We start from the raw sequence: 22803 nt of genomic DNA on the forward strand, positions 1-22803 counted from the left end.
TGAAGTAGCAAATTCAATATAATGTAATTTGATAGGAAGGTCAGCCTCTTTATTATTCAGGCTGCAACACAGTTTTCTGAAGAGTTCAAAACAACTACCCTTGTCTTACAAATTGAGTCCATTAAAAACAGAAACGCAGCACTAGGAGCAATTCAAAGCCCATCCATCCTTCTTAACAATCCCCAAATCTCTCCTGTTCATATCAAGATGCTTGCAGATACTTTAAAAAGTCAAAACATTGGAAATAGAATTGTCCTGCACTTAGAAAAAAATACCCTAAATCTGTGATCATTGATATGCCCCAAAATGCTCTCAGAGAAACCTTACATCCTTTCTTTGTGCCTTTCAGATATAAATATTTGACCCTGTCCTCTCTAGGACCTGAGGGCAATCTTTTTGCTATGCAAACTTCCTGGGAGATAACTCTTGCTTCTAAACAACAACAACAACAACAACAACAACAGGTTTTTTGAAAACAAACTGCTCAGTGTCCACCACTTCCAGAAAATTACTTAATAACAATAAACAATAATCTTAAAAGCCTCCTCCATAAATATGAGTCAACAGGTAACCCTAACTTGTCCCATTTGCCAGAAATACAATTTGGATACAAATGTAAAGTGGAGATAAACCCGTGAGTTTTTACTAATACGTTTACTGAATCATGACTAAAATTTTAGAACAAAACTCTAAGATCTCTGTTTGCAGCTGTCTGTATGGCTATGTATACTTAGGTTTACTTGTATATGTATATGTACTGTATACATGACAGTTTTCTACCTCTGAATAGTGTTACCAAATTAATTTATAAAATTCTATAATGGTTTATTCAAATTGGCTTAGAGATAAATGAACACCTACATAAAATAAATATTCCTAAAACGCCAGGAAATACAGAAACTAACCTAAATGCTTTCATGTTCACATGACTTGGATAAATTGTTGATATAAAAGATTAGTTTAACATGGTTGGTTTCATAAAAATAGCTATGTATTCTAAGTTATCAGCATTATGTATAATATGAGCATACATTTTTATTCTACTGGATTTAGTAGCCAAATAAGGTTAAAAATAGTTAAGAAGGAAATAAGTTAAAATGTTGGTTAGTTTTGTTTGGTATTATAATATGTCTGCCTAAAAACAGTTTCAAAAATGTTTATGGTAACTTGAAACCTTAGAATTATGTTAAATTATACATACATACATATATATGTATATATAGTGTATATATATACACTATATATACACAGTCTACATATGTATGTATATATGTGTATATATATGTAAATATATATACACACACACACACATATATATATAGTGTGTGTGTGTGTTCAAAATTTCCAAATAGGATAAAATGCTGAAACATTTATTACTGAACATAAGTTAAATCTATGTATTTTTAGCATCTTGTTTTTATATGTTATAAAGAAACAAAATATATGTGGGTATGTTAATACACATGAGAAACTATACCATGAGGAAATAGTATATACCTATAAAACACAAGATAGCGTATTTGTAAATGTGCCAGTCAGTTACAGAATACTGGCATATGACAAGAAATTCACAATTGTCTACTTCCTAGTTTTTCTGTAAAAGAAATGTTGATCACTTTGTGGGGCCAAGGCAGGCGGATCACGAGGTCAGGAGATGGAGACCATCCTGGCTAACACGGTGGAAAAAAAAAAAAAAATCAGCAGGGTGTGGTGGCACGTGCCTGTAGTTCCCAGCTACTCGGGAGGCTGAGGCAGGAGAATCACGAGCCCGGGAAGTGGAGTTTGCAGTGAGCCAAGATCACACAACTGCACTCCAGCCTGGGTGACAGAGGGAGATTCTGTCTCAAAAAAAAAAAGAGGAAATGTTACTCATGATTAAAAGTTATACTGAATTTACATAAATGAAACTACTATGAATAAAGAGAGTAAAGAAAAAAAACTACGCAAAGTGTGCAAGAAAAGTAGGATGTGTTTTTGATTTAAAAAGAGAAATGTGGTAATGAAGGATATATTTTTTTAAGGGGGAAAAAAGAGTAATTTTGTCCTAAGGTAGAATGACTGGTTGTTCCAGAATGAGAAAAAGGAAAAGAGTAGGACCAAAACTCAATAGATTTTAAAAAACATGTAGAGGGTTCGTGGAAAAATAATTTTATGTGTAGTCAGCCGCTAAGAGAGAATGAATTTATTTCTAAGTTAAAAAAATCAGACAACTTTAAAAGCATACTAATGCAAAACCAGAATGACAGTTTTCTTGGATTATTGGTCTGGTCTTATTAAAAAATAAGAGATTTCTCCTTATCTTTTAAGTAATCTACTTAGGAAACAAAGATTTTGTATCTTAGCAAAATAATTTCCTGTGCTTCATGTTGTATTTATCAGATCTTTGCTTAGGAAAACCAAGTTTTCTCAATATTAGAAGAGCTAAAATTTTTTCACAGCTATATAACTTATGGTATTTGCCTTTGAAATATTTTATTGTCTCACTAGTTAAATAAATAAATATTATTTCATAGTAGTGAGCCAACTTAATGAAATGTTCAAAACTTTTCACATTTTTGACAAGCAACTCAATATCAAATTTAAATAGTTGTTTTGACCTCAAAACTAACTTTGTGATTTCCCAGAGCACCCCTGGAAAATCTTAAATAATATGTTCTCTCATCTTGTAAAGAGAGAGATGTTAAATTCATTAGATTTATTTGAGATACTGAATTACATAGAAGCATTGTCAAATAAAAAGTAATGCTTAACCTTCTTCAAGTTGTATTTGTATGGGTATACATTTTTAATATAAATGTTTCAAAAATTTTATGAAATTCCTAGAAATTTGTCAATGTTCTTTCTGTCTATATGAATCAATCATAATTCAGTTATCTTAGAACATTATATGCCACATTAGAATAAGCTCCTATCAGATCTTTAACCATGACCACTTTAAGTCTTTTGTCATTTACAGACAATTAGTTTTATTCAAATTCTTCTCTGAAAATGTTCACAATTAGCAGCAGGCCAAAACTGCTCTATCTTCAAAGAAATTCATGAAACATACTCTAATAAATACTCTGAAGTACAGGTTTCTGATAATTGTATTTATTTGTTTGTTTATTTATCTATTTATTTATTTATTAGAGACAGAGTCTCACTCTGTTGCTCAGGCTGGAGTGTAGTGTTGCGATCATAGCTCACTGCAGCCTCCAGCTCCTGGGCACAAACACTCCTCTGACCTCAGCCTCCTGAGGATTTGGGACACTATAGGTATGTGCCATCATACCCAGCTAAATAAATTCTTTTTTTTTTTTTTGTAGAGATGGAGTCTCATTTTGTTGCCTAGGCTGGTATCGAACTTCTGGCTTCAAGCAATCCTTCTATCTCAGTCTTTCAATGTGGCAGGACTATAAATGTGTGCCACCATACCTGGCTAAATTTTAAATTTTTTTGTAGAGATGGGATCTTGCTTTGTTGCCCAGGCTGGTATTGAACTCCTTGCTTCAAGCAAACCGCCTGTGTCAGGCTCCTAAAGTGCTGGGGTTAAGGGCATGAGCCACCCATGCCTGGCCTCTGACAATAATAAGATCATACGCTTTGACTGGGTAAAAATTTTCAGAACTCTAGTTTAAAAATCTGATTGAGTCATAAAACTAATAGAAGATGATGCAAAATTATAACTGAGCTGACATAACCAACTCCATCTTGCTTCTAACCTCCACTGTCCTTGTTTCTTCCTGAGTGTAGGCTACACTAACTTTGGGAGGAACTTAGTTTATAATTTAAAACAAAGATGATAACAGCCCTTTCCCAAAACAAACTTCTTTCTTGCCTGGAGACTAGATTGCCTTTGTAGGACTAACAAATTAGCCACAAGTTTAGAAATTATGGTTTAGGAGTCATGGAGCTGGAGGCTACAAGATTCTGACCCTCCCTAAACTACTCCTAAGATCAGTGCTTGAGATGTTTTTGCAAACCTTCACTTGATGGACCACCTGGCACCACTCAGATTGATAAACTGGCTCATTTGATCTTGTGGTCCCCACCCAGGAACTGACTCAGCACAAAAGGACAGCTTCAATTCCCTATGATTTCATCTCCTACCTAACCAATTAGCACTCCTGGCTCTCTGGCTTTCCCCCACCGAGTCGTCCTTAGAAACTCTGATACCCAAATGCTTGAGGATACTGATTTGAGTAATAATAAAACTCTGGTCTCCCACACAGCTGAGTGAGTCTGTGTGAATTATTCTTTCTCTATTGCAATTTCCCTGTCTCAATATACAGCTCTGTCTAGGCAGTGGGCAAGGTGAACCCCATTGGGTGGTTACAATCAAGCATAACAAGAATTAATTACGTGGAACTAAATGAACTGGTAAGGAATACTATAATTTTTAAATTACTTTTTTGATTGAGACATTGCTGGTTCTTTAATATTTTGTTTTTCAAAATAAAGTTTTTCTCTTTTTCTCTCAAGCTATCTGTACCTTATAACAATCTGGCAAACTATAAAGAAAAACAAAATATTTATTTGTTCTCTCTACCTGATCTCTCCAGAATTTGGAAACTATTGTTGATTATTCTTATTTTCAAGGCAATATAAATATATGCATAAGTTCAATAAGAATATGTACTTCTTATAACAGAAAGTAACTAGAAACGTTGATTATATTGCTAAGCCTTTGACTGAAGGTCATATTTGAGAATATGTATAGAATCAGATATGACTAGAAAATTTTAAGGAACTGAATTTGATTTCATGGGGCCAATGATTACAAAGACCCTTGGAAAAACTGGCCTTGGACCTGGCTTACAGAATTCTCAGCCTTACACGTAAGGAAGGTCACTTCCCAGCAGGTCCAGGAACCTCAAAATACATTAAGTACCTTGGAAAGAGTGGAATTCACCAAAATCTATAGGTGCCACAGGCAAAAACTAATGGCGAGTCCCGTGACTCCAGGAACTTTTAAAAGTCTAATCTGAGATTCCTTATCATAAGTTCCAGGGAAACAAATTCAAAAAAAGACCTATGTGGTCAAGTACATTCTTGCTGCACTAATGTAAATAACCAGGAGAAGTTTAATGGTGTTAGACTTATTATGCTATCTAATTAGTCTTACTTTGTTAGAATTGGAAATAACTATAGAGAATAAAATTACTCCATTATTATTTCAAACATAGAATCTAATCCTGTTCTCTGTCTTTGAAGCTTTATTACGTCTCTGTAAAGTAGACTAGATCACGCTCAATTCTAGCATCCTCCAATACCTGACTATAACTCTTCAAATTAATGTTTCCAGTTTTTCTCTCACCCTCTTTTTTTTTTTTTTTTTTTTTTTTTATTTGAGACGGAGTCTCGCTCTGCAGCCCAGGCTGGAGTGCAGTGGCCGGATCTCAGCTCACTGCAAGCTCCGCCTCCCGGGTTCACGCCATTCTCCGGCCTCAGCCTCCCGAGTAGCTGGGACTACAGGCGCCCGCCACCTCGCCCGGCAGTTTTTTGTATTTCTTAGTAGAGACGGGGTTTCACCGTGTTAGCCAGGTTGGCCTCGATCTCCTGACCTCGTGATCCCCCCGTCTCGGCCTCCCAAAGTGCTGGGATTACAGGCTTGAGCCACCGCGCCCGGCCCTCTCACCCTCTTAAGTTGGTACCACTGAGGGTTAAAACCTTACTGCTCAGGTCTTTGTTAGGAATACCTAAAGAAGCCCTGGACGTTGAGACTGGAAACTTCCATATTTTGCTCTGAGAAGTAACTGTAACCCTTTCATCACCAGAGGCATTCAAACTACAAGCCAGGAAATTTATTGAATGACTACTTCCATTTTCATGCTATCATCTAAAGACACTTTGAGCCAAACGTCCTGAAATCTTGAGTGACTGCTTTCTGGAATCAAAAACAGGGTTTACAGTTTGTTCTAACTAGTTATCTTTTTCATTTTTTTTTTTAATAGAAATGTACCTTATTAAATGCTTGATTGTTCATACCATCTAGAGGAGTTTGAGGAGGGAAGCATCCTATTTCTACCTTCATGGTGTCTCCCGAAATGAGATACAATTATTTAACTGAACTATCCTCTTCCTAGGACTGAGAGACTTGTTCATTGGGATACAGGACAATCTACCAACTCAGTTTTTGGACTGTAAAACTTCCTGTGGGAAGTTCCAGTTGGAACAATAACAGATTCAGTACACAATACCCCCAAATAGGGCACCTTTGCATATTGAATACATTTATATTTTTGATACAGGATCTTGCTCGGTCACCCAGGCTGGAGTGTAGTACAGCAATCTTGGCTCACTGCAACCTCAGTCTCCTAGGCTCAAGTGATCCTCCTACCTCAATCTTCTCAGTAGCTAGGACTACAGGTGAATGCCAGCATGCCCTGCTAATTTTTGCATTGTTTTGTAGAAATGGGGTTTCACCATGTTATCCAGGCTGGTCTCGAACTCCTGGGCTCAAGCAATCCACCTACCTCAGCCTCCCAAAGTGCTGGGATTACAGGCTGTGAGCCTCTGTGCCCAGCCAGCATACTGAATATTATAAGCTGAAGAGAAATAACTTTTACTGGAAGATATCTCTGACAGTCCCCTGAAGCAGAACATAAGACAATCCTGTAAGAAGTACTCTCCAAATACTCAGAGGAAAGGAGCTTTCTTATCTGTGAGGATGAAGGAACGCTGAGAGAAGTCTGAATGAACAGAACTTGCCAACATTTCTCCAGTCTACAGCTTTTAACTCATACCCCTTTGTCCTATCACATTTTTCCATGGTTTTTCATAATAATAGGCTTATTAAGCAATATAATAATAGGTGATATAATAGGCTTTCCAGGCTAATAATAGGCAATATAATAAGCTTTCCAAGCCTATTATAAAAACACTGATGTTTAATCACTTTGGGGGTCTTTATTTCCTTAGGAAGCCTCCTATGTTATAAAAAACTTATATTAAATAAAAGCAACAATTTCTATTCTTTCTCTTGTTAATCTACTTTTGGTTACAGAGCCCAAGCTGAGAATCTATAAGAGCAGGAACAAAATACTTTTTTTTCCCTAGGTAACTATGGACAAATTGCTCTCCGAGTGGTTACAACATTTTATACTCCAAACAGCAGTATATAAGCACTCCTCACTTTGTCCTTAATCATATTGTTAACTACTCAAGGTTAGTTAAATCAATCCTGGGAAATAACTTTTTAAAATAAAAAAATGCATGTTCTCTCATCACTTTCTTTTGAAGAAAGTGAGACCATCCATTACTTGTTCATTTATTTTCAAAGAAAAAAATGTGTATTTCCCTTTTATTTCTCTTTTCTTTTCTTCATTCTACTCTTCAGCTTTTCACCATTTTGTCAATCCCGCCCATAGATTGTAAGCATGAGAGTGTTGTTAGCAATACATCTGAATGTCCAGTTTACAGCAAAATTAAGAACAGGCAAATAATGTATGCTAGAGTTAAATCTAATAAATATTCAGTCTCCAAATCTCTAGTCTTTCAATTTGTTCAGAATCTCTGCAAAAGTTTCTAACTCATCTTTCTAATCCTCCAATAATTAAATCTTTGTTTCTTCAAATTTGTCTAAGCTAATGCATACACATACATAAAACAATCCACACACCACTACACCACAATCCACACACCACTATATCACTATCTTCTGTATGCTTGTGTGCATTATATACTTTTTTCCACTGAAAATACAAAGTATTTCAGCTTTATAATTCAGAGTTGAGCCCAAATCTACACTTACAAAATGGATTCCTCTGGGCAGGAGACTGTATCTCTGAATCTTAGTTCCCTTCTCTGTACCTAATAGTGTTCAAGGGTTAAATATGTAATCTCGAAAGAAATAATAAATAATAACTTATAGTTTTTAGTTAATCAGTGAATAAGGGGCAATAACATATTTCAGATGTTATTTATTTAAAAGTCATACCTTATTTGCATTTAGAATAATAGGTTAAAATTAATTACCATTTCAGCTTCTGATTTGAAAAACTAAAGCAAATTCTTAACTCAGGAATTTGGGGGGAAGGTTTCGAGATGAAACTGTTTCATCTCAGATCATCAAGCATTAGATTATCATTAAGGAACACGTAATCTAGATCCCTTGCATATATAGTTCGTTATAGGGTTCTCACTCCTATGAGAATCTAATGCCACTGCTGATCTGACAGGAGGCGGAGCTCAGGCGGTAATGCTGGCTCACCTACCGCTCAACATGTGCAGCTCAACTTCTGCTGTATGGCCCTACTCCTAAAAGCCCACGGACCACTACGGAGGAATCCTGCTCTACAATACTGGTTACTGTTTGCTTGTCCCGATTCCACTTCAAGATTGACATGTCCTTGTTGCCTTGCATTTATTTGCTCCTTTAGCTTATCTGCTTTGACTTCAGTTCTAATATATGTCCACTGCTTTCCTGCTTTTCCCCTTGTTTCTCAGTTGTGGCACTTGTATTCTTTTAAATCCCTGATGGAGGCAACATGACAAAGCAGAAAGTCAGGCAGATGAGGATTCCAAATGTATCTCTGGACTACGTATGTCACATTTTAATTATTAAAACTCTCTGATGCTCAATTTCTTCATCTGGTAATGAGTATAATTGTGTCTTTGAACGATTATTGTTAGATTCAAATCTGATAATCTTTGTAAATGGTCAGCAAACACCTAAAAAATAGTAGGGAATACTATATATATATATATATTTTTTTACCATCCCCTTTTTTCTTTCTTCTCAATTTGTTTTTAATAGACTCTAAGTTCGTGACGACAGGGCCAGTGCCTGCCTTGTTCTTTGTTGTAACAACCACAGAACATAGAATAGTGGCACGGTTCAGTTCTACCTAAAGACGTAGTTCCTGACTGAAGGGAAGAAAGAAATAAAAACGAATCAATCAATGAATCATCCATCTTCTGATGTAAACCCAGTTTCAACTCCTGCTTCTACATCTCACAGCAGATCTGACTTTGTGCATGAATTCCATTTTTCATTTTTGTCTTTTTCTGAATTCTTTCAATTCCACTTTAAACTACTTCACCACAAACTACCCATAGCCCTCAGTGGGCTTCTCATAAAACATGGAAGTCTAAATTTTTATTTACTATTTAAATATGCATGCTAACAGCCAAATTATCGTAGATATTGAAAGGTTTGCCATGTTTTAAAAATAATCTATTTTATATTTTTAATGAGTAGTGTGTTTCTAAACATAGTACTATTATCTTGTTTTGAAAGGCAAAAGTTTCTTCAAAGACATTTCTCCCTTAACAAAAAAATTAGCATTAGAGATAATTTTCAGATAAATCTTAATGTCAACAAATACCTTACTCCTCACTTATACGTGTATGTTTTTTGGAGAATTGTTTTTTCTAACATTATTGAGAAAAAAAAAATAAGTTTTAAGGCTAAAATATTGCAGTCACAAGGCATTTTATATAGAAAGAACTGGCTAATTTTAATTTGTATCTTTGCTAGTATAAATAGATGCAAAAAGTTTGGCCATTGATTTGTACTATTGAAAGGCATAATGAAAAGCAGCCAGAATTCTTTTAAGTAAATAAGATGAAGTAGTCCCCATTTGTTTTCAGGGAAATCAGTTAACATAACATACCTCATCTTGTAAAATTATATAGTATAGTAGATTTTACCTGTCATTTACGTGTCCTGAATTATTTTGTCATTAATCATTAGTATCCGAGAATTTAGCTTTCTAGTGGTAAAGTAGTTATTAAGAAGGAAATACCTTTGTGCTTAAAAACTCATACTATTGCCTGTCAAGGCTAGTCCAAAGTATTTGACCACTACTTAAAAATGCAAAAAACAGACCCGGCGTGGTGGCTCACGCCTATTTGTAATCCCAGCACTTTGGGAGGCCGAGGCGGGTGGATCATGAGGTCAGGAGATCGAGACCATCCTGTCTAACACAGTCTCTACAAACCCCGTCTCTACTAAAAATACAAAAAATTAGCCCGCCGGGTCTTTAGTCGCAGCTACTCGGGAAGTTGAGGCAGGAGAATAGCGTGAACCCAGGAGGCAGAGCTTGCGGTGAGCTGAGGTCGCGCCACTGCACTCCAGCCTTGGCGACAGAGTGAGACTATGTCTCAAAAAAATAAAATAATAATAATAATAATAATAATAATAATGTTAAAAACAGAGAAGTGAAGCAGATGTCTGACTTGGCTATTGTAACAGCTATTATGTAATAGAGTCTACTCTCACTTATCTATGCTAAGATGGGTAGAAGCATAGGACTCTAAGGTGGAACCCCTAGATAATCATTACTTTTGGCACTGTTACCAACCCTTACAAGATGTGCCAATAAAGAGCAGCAACACTATTCCAGTTCCACCTGCCTGCCCTCTGCTGGACATGCTAATGAGCAGTGAAATGGCTACAGAAAGGACAGCTGGTGTGAGCGGGAAGCTTATGCACAAATAAGTCATCTTTCTTTATTACTGTAAAATACATGTAGAAATGATTTTGATTACATGTCTAATAATTATACATTTATCAGGGACATCACTCTGTAGAAACAACTAACGTTAGAGCATTTGTGAACCTTTTTATTCCTTATCTCTTCTCTCATCCATTTGGAAGGTCACCTAGTCAGATGACTAACAAACAGTAGGTTCAGCTGTATAGCTAAGTTCAGCTTTACTTTGTACAGGACTGTGATTCTTTTACTCAGAGCCTGAAAGGCAGATGCCATTCTGGGAAGTTTTACCCTCAATTATGAAGAAAGAAAAATACAGGAAAGGTTTTTTAAAAAGTGTAAGAGAAAATTCAGCTGCTGTGAAGTGGCAATGGAATAGCTCTTGCAAATTTCGCAAGCTTTGGCTGTGCTCCCTGAAAAATCAGCAGCAGCAATGTCCTTCAGGCAGCAGCTGTCACTGCAAGCAAAGCAGCAGCACTGGAAAGAAAAATAAGGGGTTCCTCTGCAGACAGAGAAAACAGCTGATGCATAAAAATACAGATAGGGCTGAAATTAGCAACAAGTTGCTGACTATTTTTTCCTTTTTGTAAAGTTCACTCAGCTACTAAGATAGATGTAAATTAAACTTTAGAGACAATGTGGAATCTCAAGTGGAACTGTGAAGGAATCATACACATAGGCTGAGGACAAGTTTGATTTAAGATCCTACTACTTTTAGGCTCTATTTTCTGACTAGGGTGCACCATATTTAACTAAACCATTCAGGAAGCAGATTCAGCTACCTATTAAACACGTGACAGTTTCAAAATGTTCAGGATTCTCTGCCCAGTACTCACATTACTCAGCTGTCATAGTAAAGCGCTCAGATATATGATGTGAAAATTACATTTTAACGAGGTGTCATGTGTGTTTAAAGTTCTTATTCATCACTACACAGCCACAGCTTTTACTGGAGACACAAATGTACTTAATTTGCATATTATAAGGACAGAAGGTGCACCATATCCTCATTGTTAAACTGTTATGTGTAGGCTTTTTGTTGGTTTAGAGTCTACTATCTTTAGCGTACATAAGAATGGTTATATTTACATAATCTCAAATGTCTTTCAAGAAAATGTGGATTGTGTTTGGGAAGCAGAACAGCAGGTAACAAGACAGTAGCTACATCTCTTTATCATTCTATTGTTAGTACTTATTGCTGGATGTGTTTTTCACTAAATCTCAGTAGATTTTTAGATCTGTTAGACATACTAATTTTAGGAAATTTTTGAAACTCAGCTTCTCTGCCTGTTATTACCAATTTGAACCTACTTCCCCATCCTCCTTCAGCAGGAAATACTGAAAAACATTTGAATATTTAACAAGGAAAATTAGACTCTTGATGGACAGCTTAGAAACAAACTGTAAGAGTCAAAGAAAATGCCTCTCATGTAACTCCTCTTTATTAATGAATAATCAATTCAGCAGAAGGTGGTTTGGGAGAGAGAACAGTGAAGGGTGAAAGTCAGTCAAAACCAGCCACTAATCATAGCTAAAGGCAAGTGATGCAACTATCTGACTCCCTCCCACCAGTTGCATCAGGATATAGCATACGGTTTCAGAGTTACGATGCCCATGTGAGAATCACTCAAATAATCTGTGAAACAGCTAAGTATGACTTGAACATTTTAAACGTACATCTTACAAAAAATAACCAATTAAACGTTATAATAAAGGTATACTTTTATATTGTATTCTATAAGCTAGAAAATAGGCTTGGTTGAAAGTATATCTGAAGAAAATTCTAGATTTGATAGTTCTGTATCTGGTGCTCTGCCCAGAAAAAAACAGAGGAAGTGCTTTCACAGGTACTTTGTACTCAAGTGCTAATGCTTAAAATCATTTTGGTACCTGTGTACAAAGCTGAATCACTGGTTCTTTAGACAAAACATATTTTCAAGAGAATACAACTATTATGCATTTCTAAATATAACATATTTTCCATTTTCTCCAAGTTGAAGAAATCCCTACAATTTGTCAACTAAACAATTTAAGAAAACGTTCTTAATATAGAATTCTTTAAACAGTTGCCCACTTTCTTCCATACTGTAAAATCATTGGCCTTAATTTCTTCTGGAAGAAAACACATTAAGTATTTATGTACTTTGGTACTTATCTTTATCACACGCTAAAATGCCCCTTAGATTACCAAAGCTCACAACAACGTGAGTGAAGGAGGGGAGAAGCTGGAGGTACAGGGTGGGGGTGTGGAGGATGACTGAGTGACTTAATAAAACTTAGATTATAGATTCACGTGCTGACAGCGAAGATGACTACCTGAGGAGCATACACATAATCTTAGTAAATCACATTTAGAAACTATACTCCTATTCACCTAATATCTTGAAAAAGCAGATTTAAAAAATATAGTCCATTTATCCATTTAATCACTCAACAGCCTTTTAAAAGCACTAACTATTTATCAGACACTTTCAGAATTTGTAGACGGGCCGGGCACAGTGGCTCACACCGGAAATCCCAGCACTTTGAGAGGTCAAGCTACTCAAGAGGCTGAGGCTCGAGAATCGCTTGAACTCAGGAAACGGAGGTTGCAGTGCCACTGCACTCCAACCTGGGCAGCACAGTGAGACTGTCTCCAATCAAACAACAAAAAAAAGGAATTTGTAGAAGAAACTGATAAAATCAACAAGATATTACAATGTGAATCAAAGTCTAATTAGTTCCAAAAAAAACTTTTTATAAAACATTAGATATTCTTTGCATTTGTGTTTTCCTTAATATGTGAAATATAACTATATTACTTAAAATTTTAAGAAATTATTTGCAAATCTATTTGCTATATGAATGCTAAATAGCAGTATCAAAATAAGTTCAGATTTATATTTCTACCAATTTAATGCTGGGAAATGACAAAAATGTTGGCAATTTTACATTTAATATCATGCAGAATAAGTGACAACAGGATGGTGTTCCAAAAGTAATGTTTTTAGGGAACATAGTACATGAATTTTAAACTTCTTCTAAACTTTGCCAAGAAAACTTGGCCAATTAATGATTTTTTTTTCTAGGAGAAACTTCACTTACAGTCTCTGAAAACATTTTAAATACAAGTTTAAAAAGTCAATTGAAATGAATTTATTAACATTGCTATTGTTGAAAACAATGTTTCACAGATCGTACCATTTCCCAAGACATTTCTTCTGAAAAATAATGCAAACATATATGTCACACAATTGAGCAGCTCAACAAAAGGCAGAGAAATTTAAAAATGTAACAATTAAAAGTCTGGGGATGAGTGTTGGGAAAAGTAAGGAACTAGGATTAATAACTCCTGAAACCACTTTTAGAATACTTTGAGGAGTTGAGCTTTTTTTTTCATATTCTTCCTCCAAGGTTACCATTTCAGACTTTAAAAATGACCCTTGTAGAATACAAACTAGTACAGCCACTATGGAAAACAGTGTAGAGATTCCTTAAAGAACTAAAGGTAGAACTACCATTTGACCCTGCAATTCCACTACTGGATACCTACCCAGAGGAAAAGAGGTCATTACACAAAAAAGATACTTGCACACATATGTTTATAGCAGCACAATTCACAATTGCAAAGTATGGAAATAGCTCAAATGCCCATCAATCAATGAGTGGATTAAAAAAAAAAAACTGTGATATAAATATATAGAATGGAACACTACTCAGGCATAAAAAAAGAATGAATTAATGGCATTCTTAGCAACATGGATGGACTTGGAGACTATTATTCTAAGTGAAGTAACTCGGGAATGGGAAACATACGTTCTCACAAGTGGGAGCTAAGCTATGAGAATGCAAAGGCATAAGAATGATACAGTGGACTTTGGGGACTTGGAGGAAAGTGTGGGAGGGGATGAGGGATAAAAGACTACAAATTGCGTTCAGTGTATACTGCTTGGGTGAAGGGTGTACCAAAATCTCACAAATGACCACTAAAAAACTTACTCATGTAAACAAATACCACCTGTTCCTCAAAAACTTATGGAAGTAATAAGAAAAAAAAAAAAAGAATGATAAAAAGACTGAAAAAAAAGAAGACCCTTATAAAAACAAATCATTTGATTTCATGGTTGAAGAGTAGATACAATTTTTAGAGTACAAATACATCATGTTTAACTTGTAATACAAACTACAAATGATGCTTGTATCTAGAGGTGCTAACATCTGGGCAATTTTGGAATAAGTTATATGAACTGAAGTACTTTAAAAGGGCCTTCATTTAGAAAACATGGATAAAAATGGTCCTTGTAGGGTTGGTGCAAATTTATTAGGTTGTTACTGTATTGTGCCTATTACATACATTTTCTCATTAAAAGAAAACAATAGTCTTGTGAGGTTGGAGTTATTTTTTCCATTTTATAGTCTGAGGAAATCAAGATTGAAGACTGAACAACCTGCCCAGAGTCAAACAAGAGACAGAGAGAATTCAAACCTACATCCTTCTGATTCCCAAGCTCATGTTCAGAAGCCTATGCTACCTATGTGTAAGCATCACCAAGTGTCACCAGAGGATCTTTATATACCCAAGAGAAGCATATTTGCCTTTTAGTTTTCAACACCAGATCTTTTTACAAGAGACATAAAACATAGAAACCCCTTTACATAAAAACTTCAAAAGAATGAATTTTCATTGATTAGAATACAGTTAAAATCATCGCAAAAAGATTTAGCCTGCTACCAACAGATGGTAATGACAAATACACTTTGGGTTGATAGATTTAGGATTAGTTTTTGACTCTAACATATCTGTAATAAGTTGAGGGTTTCTGTACATAGACACATAGGACCCAAAATAAAATGGCAATAAAAATTCACTAAAGGCAATTTCTTTGGGGGGGAAAAAAAAAAGTCACTGTAACTTACTAAACAAAAATACCCAGCTGAAACTGTTTGTATGAAATAAGAAAAGGCTCTATTAATGTTAATTGAAATTTTCCTATCAGCACACATCATGCATAAAATTTATTTCTATACATATTCTTTCCACCCCTAAACTGCAATAAGTCCATGCTAAAGCACTAGCTTTTCAATTTGAGCATTCATGCATGAAAATTGATAGTTTTTTTTGTGATTATATTGACAAATTTAAAGGGTGAAATTTCACTATTTGTAAAACAGACAAAGTCTTTTTTTTTTTTTTTTTTTTTTTTTGAGACGGAGTCTGGCTCTGTCGCCCAGGCTGGAGTGCAGTGGCCAGATCTCAGCTCACTGCAAGCTCCGCCTCCCGGGTTTACGCCATTCTCCTGCCTCAGCCTCCCGAGTAGCTGGGACTACAGGCGCCCGCCGCCTCGCCCGGCTAGTTTTTTGTATTTTTTTTAGTAGAGACGGGGTTTCACTGTGTTCGCCAGGATGGTCTCGATCTCCCGACCTCGTGATCCGCCCGTCTCGGCCTCCCAAAGTGCTGGGATTACAGGCTTGAGCCACCGCGCCCGGCCCCAGACAAAGTCTTAATTGTCATTGTTCAAAAGGAATGAAAATTCAATCTCCTGACTTAAGTTAGGAATTCATTTTAAGAGCTGAAGTCTATCACTTCTTTTTTTTTTTTTTTTTTTTTTTTTTTTTTTTTTTTTTTTTTTTTTTTGAGACGGAGTCTCGCTCTGTCGCCCAGGCTGGAGTGCAGTGGCGCGATCTCGGCTCACTGCAAGCTCCGCCTCCCGGGTTCACGCCATTCTCCTGCCTCAGCCTCCCGAGTAGCTGGGACTACAGGCGCCCACAACCGCGCCCGGCTAATTTTTTTGTATTTTTAGTAGAGACGGGGTTTCACCGTGGTCTCGATCTCCTGACCTTGTGATCCGCCCGCCTCGGCCTCCCAAAGTGCTGGGATTACAGGCGTGAGCCACCGCGGTCGGCCTCTATCGCTTCTTAATGTTGCTACTTCAATAGCATCCTTTTATTTATTTATTTATTTATTTTTGGAGATGGAATCTCGCTTTGTCACCCAAGCTGGAGGGCAGTGGCGCAACCTCCGCTCCCTGCAACCTCCGCCTCCCAGGTTCAAGCGATTCTCCTGCCTCAGCCTCCCTAGAAGCTGGGATTACAGGCGCCCACCAGCTTGCCAGGCTATTTATTTTTTTTTTGTATTTTTAGTGGAGACGGAGTTTCATCATGTTGGCCAGGCTAGGTTTTTGAACTCCTGACTTCAAGTGATCCGCCCACCTCGCCCTCCCAAAGTGCTGGGATTACAGGTGAAAGCCACCTCGCCCAGACTTCAATAGCATCCTTTTAACAAATAATGGGCACTAGTACATGAGGGAGAGACGGCTCATATTTTAACTCCCATAAACAGACAAACAAATACATTTTAAAAAATTAAATGAAGGTGTAATTTTCCTTATGTTCACAATTACAATAACTCATTCTCTTACCCCCTCCATATATATGTACACATATATGGAGGGGGATATGTACATATATATAGATGGGGATATGTGTATACATATGGAGGGGGATACATGAATATATTAATATATAAACATATAACCACCATATGAATATGTATACTAATACACATGTGACTATACATGTATACATATATATATAGTACACACAAAAAGCATAGTCATATAAGTGCATGAGTATATATATATTCATATGTTTATTATATGCTAAAATTGTGTGTATGCTAAAAATATTTTTGGCAAGTTTTTAAACACATGGGATTATGGTACCATCTTATTCTTTAAGGATAACTTAATAAAACCGAGTTAAGAACTTGCTTTAGTTTATCATATCAGAACCTGAAATGGTAATTAATTATAACCTATCTGTTACTCTAAATAAAAATAAGGTATAATCTTTTAAATAAATAAAATTTGAATTATGTTATTGCCTCTTATTCACCGATTAACTAAAAAAAAGTGTTATTATTTATTATTCCTTTGAGATATTAGAAATCACTTCCTGTTCTAGTTAAGAGTCAAAAAAGGCTAAGAACCATCCATAACAAAGTTTTCACTACCAAATATAAATTTTAGTTTAAGAATATCATGACTATGAAAGGAGTGTCTTCCCAGATACTCTAGATAATGGATTATTGATCGGGTTTTAAACTGTAGAATGCAGTGGTTTAAAAAACAAACAAAAAACCTTACCTGTACAGCGGTGAGTCAGATAATAGAGTTGGTCTAGGAGATGTTGTTGAGGACTTAGGTGAAATTGCTTTTGTTGCTATTGCATATTTAGTCTTTTCTTTCCGTAAAAGCCAATTCAACATAATATCAGCATTGCTGATTGTGGAAACAAGTGCTGTCACTCTGACTGAAGCCTCTCCATGATTACAGAAAATACTAAAAAATAATTTGTCATCCTATCTGAATAAGAAGTGAAAAGCCATTCATTCATTCATTCATTCATTCATTCATTCCACAAGAGTGATTGAGCCTTATTATATATATGCAATGTATTATACTAGAGTCAGAGAAGACAGAAATAATGGTAAGAGAAAAATACAATAAAAGAAAGGGTAAGGCAAAGCCATTGACCATAAAAAACTTAGGATCTAGTTCAGTAAAAAGATATGCATATACTGGACTAAGAGGAATGTCGTGCTAATAAAAGAGTAGTTCAACACATAATGCAGAAAATATGAAATATTAACAGGATTACATTTTATTTTAGCAAAGGTTTTGTGCACGTCACTATATAAAGAACTAACCTGCTGAAAATGACAAATGCCCTTCAAAGAAGGAGTGCTAAAAATTGGAGTTGAGCAAAACAAAGGAAAGTCAATTCCTTGTAGTTACACATTTTTAAAGCTGAATGGCAAAAATAATTTAATTTTTGAATTGCTATATTACTGTCAAAATTCAGACACCCCTATCTTAGTTTTCCACTATACTTTATCTTGGGGAAGACTATTATGACTAGTTGATATGGTTTGGCTCTGGATCCGTACCCAAATCTCATCTTGAATTGTAATCCCCGTATCCCTCCATGTGGAGGGCAGGACCTGGTGGGAGGTGATTGAATCATGGGGGCAGTTTTCCCTGTGCTGTTCTTGTGATAGTGAGTAAGTTCTCATGAAATCTGAGCGCTTTATAACAGTCTTCCCCTTTCGCTTGTTCATTCTCTTTTGCCTGCTGCCATGTAAGACACGCCTTTGCTTCTCTCTCACCTTCTGCTATGATTGTAAGTTTCCTGAGGCTTCCTCAGACATGCAGAACTGTGAATCAAGTAAACCTCTTTCTTTTATAAATTATCCAGTCTTGTTTATGTCTTCATAGCAGTGTGAGAATGGACTAATATGCTAGCTAAAAATTTTAACCTTTAAATTAAGATAATTGTGTTGAGTACATAAAAATGAAAAAAATTAAAGCTATTTATGATTGTCTTTAAACAACATTAAAAGGAAATGGTATGTTTTTAATGGAAAAAGGGCGCTTGTAAAGAATTGCAATTAAAACTATAAAAAATTCCAATGTCTTATAAAAATCAAGATATTTTTTCCTGTACTTAGCAGTTATGAACATTTTTCTCAATATACCAATTAAGTTCATTCAGACACAGGCACACTCAAACTGACAACTTTCCCAAAAGGGGAGGTCATATATGATGCTCTCTGTGAGGTGAATACATTGGTGCAGGCTCCTGAAACATAGTATCAAGTTAACCCTTTGACATGTTCCAAGTAGACAGCACTTCAGTGGGCATTTCACAATTAATTAGACAGGCTGGCATTCTATTTCAGCAATGGTTTTGTGCAGTTCACTACACAAAGAACTAACCTGCTGAAAATAACAAACACCCTTCAAAGAAGAAGAGCTAAAGACTGGAGTTGAGCAGAACAAAGGAGAGTCTACTTTTCGTAGTTACAAATTTTTACAGCTGAAAGTGATCAGCAGCAACCTTCTTTAGATGCAAAGACAAAGAACAATTTTCAGGTACACAGGCCAGAAGACCACAAAGAAAGTTAAAAAAAAACAAAAACAAAAACAAACAAACAAAAAACCAACATAAAATGAACTTGCTGAGAACAAACTGTAAATATTTCCCCAAAGAGTACCATAAAAGGTTGAACTTACCTGATCTACTATCCAGCGGTCCAAAATCCAAAGAATATTTCACGACATGATAGTTATTCCATACATAAAGCAGGTTGTCCCTGGGGTTGTAATCCACAGCTGCAATGTACTGGTATGAATTGGGAAAGGGTACATCCACCAAACTATCCTTGCTTTGGTCAGTGTTGTAAATGTAGTCAATCTTATTTCCAGTGGCCTCATTGTCATCATCCTCATATACAGATTTGACCACATACAGAATTCCACAAATCATAAAGGCATTGGAAGCTGACCTTTTATCATATGCAGTATCCCATGTTCCTTCGATCCGTAGGGTGTAAGGGTTCAACTGACTAATGACAATTTTACCGTTGTTTTGTTCTGTTGCATAGATTACCCATAGCCCATTCTCATCTACTGCCAGGTCTATGTCAGATTTGCCTCCCCATCGGTAAGGGGAGGTATCATGGTAATTGGCATTTGCTATGATAGCCTCTCCACTCTTTATCCTAGTCCGCAAATCAAACTTTACTATGTTCCTGGTGCGCTCTTTGTTGAAGAACAAAGCTCCATCATACACTACAAATCCTGTGCCATCCACCCTATGAGGGAGCTTGTAGGTTGTAGTTGGTCTTCCAGCAATGAAGTCATCCTTGGATGAATACTCAGTCAGGGTATCAGTTCTGTAGGGAGTCCAGGGCATATAATAAATCTTGTCAGATGCCTGCAGAGGGTCTTTGCACCACGCCCCAGATTGGTGGTCAGACTCAAACAAATGTTCACTCTGGTATACTCCTTTTAGTAGTCCAGGACAAAGAAAAACTGTTGGAAGGGAAACAGTTAAAATAAATAAATACATTAATTTCATATTTTGTTATTTAGTCTTATTTTTCACCAAATGGAATGCAACTCTAACAGGAGATACCCACCATCACTTATTTTGCTGCATTCTTTTAAGAACACAAAGTATTCTTCCACATTAATTTTGGCTTCATTTCAAAATCATTTTGATTTTGATAACTGAAAAATATCTAGCCTTTTTGTGAGTAGCTGTGCCTTCCTGTGATTGTTACCTTTGTAAACACGCTACAATATTTTTGGAAATATATATTAGATGTGACATATGTCTACGTATTCTATAGACATATAAGAAACACAAATGTTTATACACAATACTTTTAATAGTTCACTGAAGAACATATTTCAAAACAAAAATTATTGTTTCCATTCTGATGAAATTAGCCATTCAGTAGTTATCATTAAGAAACAGATGAATATCCCATAGTAATTTTTTAATAAAGGAAAAGAAAAGCCCTGTAATACAGGCCACTGAATCTTTTAGCAAAAAAGCTCTCAAAGTTGCTACAACACACACAGAGCATGCAACCCACACAATTAAAAATGAGTGATGGATGGATACTGGAAGGAAAAGAGAAAGGAAGAAAAAGAAAGGAAAGAAGGAATAAGGAAAGAAGAAAAGGTGAAAGGTTACAGAAAAGAACCCAAGATCTAGATTTTAATCAGTTAAAAATGTCCTGTTAAATACAGTAGTATTGGAACTTAAAAACATGTACCTTTTACTGTTACATGAAAAGAGCATTAAAACCCAAGATTACTTGCTATAATATTTTGCTGCTCATACTTCAGAATGAAAATGGCTAGGAATCATCTGATTCACTTGATTTTTGTATGATTCAGTAGCATATCATGTGAATGGTGGTAAGAAAGCCTGGCTGATTCATCTGCAGTGAAGGGGCTATAAAGCAATGTTTCCCAAAGGTTGGTCCTTGAATCACGTGTTTCAAGTGGCATAGCTAGATGTTACACAGAAAGAAAAAAGGGATCCTTACCCACATGTGTTTAAGAAATGTTATATTAAATATAACTGTAGCAGAGATTCTAATAGCATAGGTACATTTGTGAATCTCCAAGGTGGAAGTGGGAAGGGTGAGCAAATTTCACACACTAATTGGATCATGGCACCTTTATTATAGAGCTTCTTTGGAGTATAGAGTTCCACTGAACCTACTATGGGAAACACTGCTCTAATATATTTGCAAAGCAAATACACTGAAAAATAATCATGCAGTCTACTGTTATGTTTGGAATGATTAGAAGTGTACTGGGTGAAAAAATTAGAAAATCATCGTAATTTGGACTTTGACCCTTTTTTAAATGATTAAAGTAGTATTATTTTGGCATTAGTGATTAGCTTTTAAACAGCAACTATAAGCACAGATGCAATGGAAAACAATCTAAGATGAAACTCGGGTAGATTTTGGAGATTATCGAAAAGAAAAGTACATTACTAAAATGCCTAAAGTTTTACTTTTAGAGAAATAAGAAGTTTGGGAACAGGCTAACTACCAAAATCTTCCATAGCAAGGACAGAGGGCCATCATCAATATACAATCCATAATAATATTGATTATAAGAATTTCATATGCTTGCTATAATTATAAAGGATAGGTATCCATTGTTATCAAAACTGTATATAAGCTTTATGCTAAAATTAATAATCATTCTTGATGACTAAAGTAATTTACTTTAGGTGGTTCGGAAAACTATTTCCCTTTTCCCCCAATAGTTAAAAATTAATGGAATAGGGAAACCATGCCAGAGCAATGAAAAATTGTCTAGTATAGAAACAAAAACAAATTAAAGCAACTACTATTCATCACCATGAGTTGGATTTCTAACTACTCAAAAATAAAGGGGAATAAAATACACTGTGGAAACTTTTATACTACTAAACTCTTCTTAGATAAAAGAAGCTGACACTTATCAGTAATACAGATTAAAGTGAAGTTGAGCAGCAGAAGTAGTAGATAAATTTTCATAAAATAGATAAGAATTAATAACAAAATTATTTTAACTAAATGTTAAACTGTTAAATAACTTAGCCTATAAATAGTATATAATTTATGAAAGGTATTTAATTACCTTTTTGTTCCACTTCTATTGGAGAGAGAGAAGTAAAGAGAGAAAGGAGAAAAGAGAATAGATTAATGGTACGGTATTGGCCAAGCACTTTTTATTCACCTCTTCCAAACTGAAAGTAAATAATTTATTTCACTCATACTTGCTTTATTGAACATTATATGTTTTAATAAACTCATCTAATACAATTATTTAAAAATAATATTATATTCTTTAAAATATATTATAAACTTTGAGAAAAAGGGTAAAAAATAATCAAACTATGATTAAATAAACACACCATTCCAAATTACAGACATAGGAAATGCAATATTCATAATAAGAACACAAATATTTCCATTTGAAAGGCAGGTCAATAGTTACACAAAGAAAGCTTTCAAATAGTTTGACTAGTCTCACTTATAAATATTATA

General features: G+C 35.5%; 1 protein-coding gene across 3 annotated transcripts in view; it reads right to left on the reverse strand.

The window, feature by feature from the left end:
* ADGRL3 (adhesion G protein-coupled receptor L3) overlaps positions 1–22803 on the reverse strand; it is an 868510-nt gene that overhangs the window by 309565 nt on the left and 536142 nt on the right. For all 3 annotated transcript variants that reach the window (XM_025386284.1, XM_025386285.1, XM_025386286.1), the window contains 2 exons: positions 22394–22408; positions 19472–20272 (listed from right to left, as the gene is read on the reverse strand). In XM_025386284.1, the coding sequence (XP_025242069.1) occupies positions 19472–20272; positions 22394–22408 (816 nt within the window). The remainder of the gene's footprint in view (positions 1–19471; positions 20273–22393; positions 22409–22803) is intronic.

Source organism: Theropithecus gelada, chromosome 5 (genome assembly GCF_003255815.1).
Source record: "Theropithecus gelada isolate Dixy chromosome 5, Tgel_1.0, whole genome shotgun sequence".
Lineage (NCBI taxonomy): Eukaryota > Metazoa > Chordata > Mammalia > Primates > Cercopithecidae > Theropithecus > Theropithecus gelada.